At 38.1% G+C, this 8,595-nt stretch overlaps 1 protein-coding gene across 1 annotated transcript; it reads left to right on the top strand.

Annotated features, from left to right (window-relative positions):
• Positions 1-253: 253 nt before the first annotated feature.
• On the top strand, positions 254-7,358 carry PTGS2 (prostaglandin-endoperoxide synthase 2). Its single transcript, XM_021682594.2, has 10 exons — positions 254-316; positions 1,088-1,204; positions 1,326-1,469; positions 2,153-2,296; positions 2,724-2,905; positions 3,538-3,621; positions 3,727-3,973; positions 4,274-4,560; positions 4,800-4,947; positions 5,295-7,358. Exons 1-10 carry the CDS (start codon positions 265-267, stop codon positions 5,702-5,704), a joined length of 1,815 nt encoding a protein of 604 aa, XP_021538269.1. The 5' UTR covers positions 254-264; the 3' UTR covers positions 5,705-7,358.
• The last annotated feature ends 1,237 nt before the right edge of the window (positions 7,359-8,595 follow it).

Here is an 8,595-nt window from a genome sequence, read left to right as displayed (position 1 = left end):
CAATTATTTAAGTAGACAGGGGGAGGGGGAGAGTTGTGGGGGGAGTGGGTAAAAAAAGGCGGAAAGAAACAGTCATGCTGTCACGTGGGCTTAGTTTTCACGCATAAAAGGAAGGTTCTCTCCGTTAGCTTCCAGTTGTCAAACAACTTGCAGCGAGCGTCAGGATTACGCTCGGGGACTTCGCACAGCGCCTGCTTCAGCCCCGCAACCCGGAGCCCAAGTACCGCAACGCCTCCGCCCGCCCGCGCTCCTCCCGCCGCCTAGATGCTTGCCCGCGCCCTGCTGCTCTGCGCCGCCCTGGCGCTCTGCCGTGCAGGTGAGTACCTGGCGCCCCGCAGCGGGGACTCCTCCGTTCCGTAATCCCCGCCGAGGTTCCGCTCTGACCTCCCGGATCCTCCCGGTACTTTGAACAGTCCCGGAAAGGAGACGATGTTTGGGTAGAGAGCTTGGACCATTTTGAGTCCAAAAGAACGGGGTGAATACCCCAGCTTTGCCACCAGCTCTGATCATCCTGAGCCAGTTACTTAACCGGTGTGGGTCTCACTTTTCTCATCTGCTAAATAGGAACAGTGTATAATTTGCAGATTGTTATTATGATAAGACAGGATCGATCAATATATGTGAAATGTTTGTGTGTGGTGCCCACTGTTAGGGAATGGGAGTCATTGTTTTAAAATTAGTGCTTTTCTGACCCAGGGAAGCCCAGGTTATTTAAGATAAGCAAAATATTTTAACAATGATCTGTTTTTACACTGAAATTTCCCCTAAATTTGATTAATGTACTAGATACGTCCACTTTAGTTATGAAAATGCTACTTCTTTGAGCTCTTTAAAAATGCTAATTTGAACATCTAAAAAGTTACTAAAGAAAAAACTGAGCAACATCACTTCCCTGGTTGAATATTGTTACCGACTTCGGGTATTTTATTCATTATAATCATTCTGTGCCACAGGTTAAAGAAATTGTTTTCCCATGACTACCCGTATATTTCTTGAATTTACGTAAAGTTGACCCATACTATGTAAAGCAATTTAAATCAAGATTAAGGAAGTAAAGAATGACTTCCTTTGTCTATTTTTATTGTAGCAAATCCTTGCTGTTCCAACCCATGTCAAAACCAAGGTGTATGTATGAGCATAGGATTTGACCAGTATAGGTGTGACTGCACTCGAACAGGATTCTATGGCGAAAACTGTTCAACACGTAAGTTTGCCCTTGGGTGCCCTTATTTGGACTGGGGATACATGTAGTATCACTTTACACTCTAGTGTCTTAGAGTGGGTCCTGTTAATCTTTCCCTCTTTTTTTTTTTTTCTCTTTGCAGCTGAATTTCTGACAAGAATAAAATTATTCCTGAAACCCACTCCAAATACAGTGCACTACATACTTACCCACTTCAAGGGAGTCTGGAACATTGTCAATAACATTCCCTTCCTGCGAAATGTAATTATGAAATACGTGTTGACATGTAAGTACAAGTCTCTTTCAAGGTTTTCAGTTTCCTCAAAGAAAAATGTTCTTTATAAAACTTGACATTATTAAACCTAATCCCGAAATCTCTTTTCAACCTTGTCAAAATGACTTACTTTAAACAGATCTTTTTAGTTTGCCTTCTGTCTTAATGGCCCAAAATACATCTCAGTCCCGTTAAGTTTGTAAAGTTCTGTCTCACAGTCAGAATTCTACTTAAATCCTGTGCACCTCTTCTAAATTCACTGCTCTTGCCAATCTGTGAAGGAAGTGTGGTCCAGTTTACTGAATGTCCATGGACCACAGAATTGCACCCAGTAAAATAATCTGGTTAATCTGGATTTGGGTCAGCAAGAAAATAACTTTGTTACTAAAGCAAGTATCTTGCCCAGACATTCCTTCATAGGCCTCTTAAGCGGTAGGTGGATGATTATTTGAAAAGTCAAGATGGCTAGATCATGTTTTATGTAAAAGTATATATACTTTATTAAAGATGCATTTTAGTGAATCATTCTGATTTTTTTTTAGTAGAAGTGGCAGACTTTGAAGTGTAACTGTTTTACAATAGGTTATCTTTGCTGGTATTCAGTCTTTCGTGGCACTTCGCACATTTTACAATAAAAAGGAACATTGATGTGGGCACAAATAAAACAAAGTTTTTTTTTTTTCTTTAAATTTCAGCCAGGTCACATTTGATTGAGAGTCCACCAACTTACAATGTGGACTATGGCTATAAAAGCTGGGAAGCCTTTTCTAATCTCTCCTATTATACCAGAGCTCTTCCCCCTGTGGCTGATGACTGTCCAACACCCATGGGTGTGAAAGGTGAGTGTCGGGAGGCAGAGCGGTATTAACTGCAGTAGGGATTGGATTGCTACCTAGAAAATTCAGCCCTGAACTTTACTATCATTTATTTGTTAATAAAAGCATATTATTGGCTTTCTTAAGGATTATCTGTGGAGATTTTTTTTTGAAAGTGAATCTTTGTAAACTATTCCATGAAAGTGAATGGACATTTTGGTATAATGTCTTCACTTTCAAATTCTGTCATTAAAACCAAATTAATACTAGTTAAACAAAATAGGTAAAGTTATTCAGTAAGAAGGTGTTTCCCCATTTCTTAGAACTTCCATTTATATTATAATCCTGTTCACACTTGTATTTCTCCTGTAAGTGAAGAAGGCCCCATAGGAAATAGCTGCTTCCTTGAATTTGTAAATGAATTCTTATCTTAAGCTTTCTCATTTTTCAGGCAAGAAAGAGCTTCCCGATTCAAAAGAGATTGTGGAAAAATTTCTTCTAAGAAGAAAGTTCATTCCTGATCCCCAGGGCACAAATATGATGTTTGCATTCTTTGCCCAGCACTTCACCCATCAGTTTTTCAAGACAGATCATAAGCGAGGGCCAGCTTTCACCAAAGGACTGGGCCATGGGGTAAGACAGAGTTAAACTGAAATTATAGCAAAAATCATAACTGAGTGCTCTGTGTGTGTGTGTGTGTGTTTGCTATACCAGATTCACCCTCTTTTTAAAAAAATGCTCTGTCTATAAAAACCTTAATGGAATTTCCATTTTTGATTCACTGGTTTAGTAAAAATACACATGCGTATACACATAGACATAATATTTGTAATTTGGCTCTTACATTTTAGTTTAAAATACTAGCACTGCAAAAAGTGGTGTCTTCAAAAACACTTGTACCCTGATTATACTACTTGAAATATTATGAGATTTTTGCAGCATTATTATCCCTTGGAGTTCAATGACAGTTTCAGTTTGCCAGTAAGAATTTTATATTAATAATATATTTTCTGATGCTTGTTAAAAGAAATACAGTTATAGTGAAGCATATTAGATACTTACAACTCCATATGAGATACTAAATACCTTTTCATTAAATATATACTATACTTCACTATGAGATACTAAATACACAAGAGACATAGGTTTGTAGTGTCAGTGGATAATAAATTTAGTATTTTGTGGCTGTGAGAAACATGTTTATTTAATGATAAATTATAGACACTTCAACAGCAACAAATTAAAATTTTCCCATAATATTCTAGGTGGACTTAAGCCATATTTATGGGGAAACTTTGGATAGACAACATAAACTGCGCCTGTTCAAGGATGGAAAAATGAAATATCAGGTTTGTTCTATTTGAATATTAAGAATTAGTTATGACTCACGACTTGCCCATTTTAAAAACTTATACTGATTAAATTTTAACGTTTTCATTACTGTTGTTTTTCAGGTAATTGATGGAGAGGTGTATCCTCCCACAGTCAAAGATACTCAGGTGGAGATGATCTACCCACCCCATATTCCTGAACACCTACGGTTTGCTGTGGGCCAGGAAGTCTTCGGGCTGGTGCCTGGTCTGATGATGTACGCCACAATTTGGCTACGGGAACACAACAGAGTCTGTGATGTGCTTAAACAGGAGCATCCAGAGTGGGATGATGAGCGGCTATTCCAGACGAGCAGACTCATACTGATAGGTAAGCAAGAAGAGAAGATAATTTAAATAAAACCCCTCTTCTGCTGCAGAGAAAACTAACTTGATATCTTCAATATGTTTTAAGTAGTTCTGGGAGAACGTGGTGAATGTAAAATCACATGCTCCATGTTAATTCAGTTCAATCCTTCAGCATGACTGGAAATACGAATACCTTCTGTTTTGATGGTACAAAGCACAAAAACAGAAGTGAAGGAAGAGCGGATTCACAGCATCTCGGTTGCGTGAAAGTTGGTAATCAGAGAATTAATGCTCTAAATTTCTTTTTATTTTGTGTAAATAGGAGAAACCATTAAGATTGTGATTGAAGACTACGTACAGCACTTGAGCGGCTATTACTTCAAGCTGAAATTTGACCCAGAGCTGCTTTTCAACCAACAGTTCCAGTACCAAAACCGTATTGCTGCTGAGTTTAACACACTCTACCACTGGCATCCCCTTCTGCCTGACACCTTGCAAATAGATGACCAGGAGTACAATTTCCAGCAGTTTATCTACAACAACTCTATATTGCTGGAACATGGGCTTACCCAGTTTGTGGAATCATTCAGCAGGCAGATTGCCGGCAGGGTAAGCCTTGTTACTGGAAAACAAAACAAAGGACTACTCAGTCACTAGAATTTCCGCCATTGAAATGATTGTTCTCAGACTTACCGATAAGGAGTAATATTTCTAACTGGGATAGTTTAGGTCTCAGCTGGGAACATCAGTCTTCGCTACTCTGTACCCAGGGAGTGAGTGCTTTCTTTTAAAATAGAAATCATCATTAAGATGCCTAAAAATCTTGTTCTACCATGTGTTTTCCGCAGGTTGCTGGTGGTAGGAATGTTCCAGCTGCAGTACAACAAGTAGCAAAGGCCTCAATCGACCAGAGCAGGCAGATGAAATACCAGTCTCTTAATGAGTATCGCAAACGCTTTCGGCTGAAGCCCTATGCCTCATTCGAAGAACTTACAGGTGAGAGAAACTTTTTTTTTTTAAGATTTTATTTATTTATTTGAGAGAGAGAATGAGATAGAGACAGAGAGAGCATGAGATGGGGGAGCTTCAGAGGGAGAAGCAGACTTCCTGCTGAGCAGGGAGCCCGATGCAGGACTCGATCCCGGGACTCCAGGATCATGACCTGAGCTGAAGGCAGTCGCTTAACCAACTGAGCCACTCAGGCGCCCGAGAGAAACTTCTTTGAAGCATCAGGGGTCAGATGGAAACAACAGAGGTTGAAAGGGAACTGAGCAAAGGGTTAAAACTTTTTTTTTTTCTGTAAAGTTTTTTACATTGGTTGTATGTCTTTGTCACGCTCACAGGAGAGAAGGAAATGGCTGCGGGGTTAGAGGCCCTTTATGGTGATATTGATGCCATGGAACTGTATCCCGCCCTCCTGCTAGAAAAGCCTCGTCCAGATGCCATCTTTGGTGAGACCATGGTAGAAATGGGAGCGCCATTCTCCTTGAAAGGACTTATGGGTAATCCCATCTGTTCACCTGACTACTGGAAGCCTAGCACTTTTGGTGGAGAAGTAGGCTTTAAAATCATCAACACTGCCTCAATTCAGTCTCTCATCTGCAATAACGTGAAGGGCTGTCCTTTTACTGCGTTCAGTGTTCAAGACCCACAGCTCACCAAAACAGTCACCATTAATGCAAGCTCTTCACACTCCGGACTAGATGATATCAATCCCACAGTCCTACTAAAAGAACGGTCCACTGAACTGTAGAAGCCTGTTAATCATATTTATTTATATGGACGATTTCTTTTAACTTAATTATTTAATATTTATGTTAAACTCCTTATGTTACTTAACATCTTCTGTTAAGAAGAGAGGGGTCATATTTGGTGAAGATTTTCATGTCACTACTTTAAAGATGTCTTCAGGCTAAAGGGGAAAACAGTTTTCATTCTGTTTTGTAAATGAGTTCGACATCCTTCTACTTGAATTATATTATTTATATATAATAAGAAAAAAGCGAAGATGTTTGGACATTTAAATGTTGTTCCAAGATGGCAAAATGCTGCAAATTTTCTTCCCACACTATCGGGATTTTCTAGTGTATCTTCCATGATACGTTAGAAGCAACTACCTGCACACTGTTCCTTTTCTTCGGTTAGCCACTGCGCTGGGAGAAACTCTTCTGATTAGTTTACTTCTTTGTTTTCTTGGTTTTTAAGATCTGAGTTCATCATTCTTCGGACTCTCTGTACTTATCTGAACTTTTGCAAGTTTTCAGGAAAACCTCAACTCAGGACTACTAGTAATTTAGCTCCTCTTAAGAGGAATGAAAGGAAAAAAAAGAAAACAGCCCTTAAAGGCCTCTACACAAAGGCATTTTATGTGAAAGGCAGAGAACTTATCATTTTAAACTGTGTGTAACAGAAGAAGCCTGCAATGAGACTAATGCCTTATAAAGAACTGTAGGGGGTTGTTGTAGAAGAAAGCTGTATTTCTATTCTAATGAATGTTCTTTCCCATTTAAAAGCAAAACCAAACAAATCCTGAATAGTTCCCGGGAAGATAATGTTTCTTTTCCACATCTCATTGTCAGCTGACATTTGCTGGTACTGTATACTACTTAATTTATTGAGGATTATTATTTATGTTTTGTTAGGACATTATTATAAATTAGGTTTAAGCTGCAATGATTTTTTTTTTTTGCATTATGTGAGAATCAGTATATCTTCTTTGAGATAACTGAATTAATATGTAAACTATAAGAAATTATTAGATTAAGATTCATGAATAAATTTTCAGGAACCCAACTCTGGTATATTGAAATATGGAAAGTTGGAATTGAAATACAGAGGATTTACCTATATACCAGCTCACAGAGAAACATTGTGTCTCATTAGCCTAGATGTACCATAAGACTGACCTTTTATACATTTTTGAAGGACCTGTGGATCCTTCATTAATTCATTCAGCCTGAGAGACAAGTGCAGAGCACTGTAGGTTTTAATATTTTTTGGGTTTTAATATTTTTTAAATCAAGCACTGATTACAGATAACATCAGTATTTGTAAATAATTGAAAAAGCAGTGTCTTAGGTAGAGAAAGAATGAAATTTCATTAAAGGAAATAACTCAGGGGAATTTTTAAGATTTTATGTTTATAAAAACTTTATAGTTAAGAAAGAAATAGTCAATATTAGAAGGGCTTATATAAAAAACTTTAACTTCACTGATTAAAAAACTTGTATTAACGTAACCTGCTGACTGAACCTGGGAATTCGGAATATAATATGTTTTGGTGCCTCAGACAAATGTGTATTTAAATTAACTTATGTAAAATGTAAGTGTTGAAACAAATGCCTGTTTATTTTTATACTATTTAAGAATGGAATAATCTCTTCTAAAATAAATTTTGGCTGTTTCCAGATATCTTTGTCATATGACTTATGATTTCTCTAAAACACTGTATGTGTACCATTGTCTTTATTCTATCTATTCTGGACTAGAATGGTTGTTCCCTCAGTCATAGAGAGGCTTACTAGAGGAAGAGGTACAGGAGATAGCAACAAACTTGTTTTCATTGCCTAATCTGGAAGAAGGAAAAAACCAAGCACACAGAAGGCAAAGAATAAGATAAAATGGCTAAGGCGGTACAAAATTGTAAGTTCACAAGAGTTGGGCAAACCATCGATACCTGGCTCATGGGCTTCCATTGTACTCCTGATCTTGATATAGCACTATCCACACGGACCACCTATTTAACATCCTGCCTGGCTTTTCTCTTCCTTGGTCTTCATTCCTGTGATGGCTTCTTCCATATTCCTATGACTATACATACCTTGATCTTATCATCATCAATTGCTATACCATTACCAAAATCTTGATTTCAAGCATCTTCTTGACTCACCTAACTCACCTCTCTTAGTACTCACACTTTAACATGTAAACTCTAGTTTCACTGAGCCTACTGATCCATTGACCTCTTTACTATTCATTTCCCCATTTATCATTTCCTTACAATCACACCTTCATTCCCTGTCTACTCTCCCTCCATTGCACAACTTCCTTTCAGCCATCCTCCTAATCTGACTTCTTAGTAGCATTCAGCACAAATGTCAATAGTTCCTTTACTGAAAGGTTGTATTTTGTTCTTGGTTTCTTGGTTTGATACTCTCCTCGTCTTTCTCTGCCTTCATGTAGTGCTGTTTCTCAGATTTTTAAAAAAATCTCTTCATCCTCCATTGTATCTATAAATTGAAGTGTCTTCATTCCCCTCTTTATCTGCCCTCTTCCAGGTTAATCCAAGCTCATAAATTGAAACATTATCACTCCCAAACTTATTTCTCCAGAACAATCTCAATTGACAACTGACCCACTCAAATACATAAATTTAATGGCTTATTTTACAATCTTTGTCCACTTTGCACCTTAAACCCAAAATAATAATCATCCAAAGTTAAGGACGCCACCATCTCCTTGTTCTCAAGCAGAATCCCCTGTTTTCTTCACGCCCATAGCCAATCACACAGCAATCTTGTTGACTATAACCCGCAAACAAATTCTGCACCTGTCACCTTTTCTCTAACTCCAATACTACCAACCTAGTTGATGTAATTATCTCTCAACTGGCTTTCCTTCTTGCCTCATTCCAAACCATTCTCC

Source organism: Neomonachus schauinslandi, chromosome 6 (assembly GCF_002201575.2).
Source record: "Neomonachus schauinslandi chromosome 6, ASM220157v2, whole genome shotgun sequence".
NCBI lineage: Eukaryota > Metazoa > Chordata > Mammalia > Carnivora > Phocidae > Neomonachus > Neomonachus schauinslandi.
This window is presented reverse-complemented; position numbering and strand designations above follow the sequence as displayed.

Bases quoted from the DNA above. Each gene is read 5' to 3' on its own strand.
- PTGS2 (XM_021682594.2), top strand. From the start codon at position 265: ATGCTTGCCCGCGCCCTGCTGCTCTGCGCCGCCCTGGCGCTCTGCCGT. The intron at 317-1,087 runs GTGAGTACCTGG...TTTTTATTGTAG, and splicing joins CCTGGCGCTCTGCCGTGCAG to CAAATCCTTGCTGTTCCAAC. The intron at 2,906-3,537 runs GTAAGACAGAGT...ATAATATTCTAG, and splicing joins CCAAAGGACTGGGCCATGGG to GTGGACTTAAGCCATATTTA.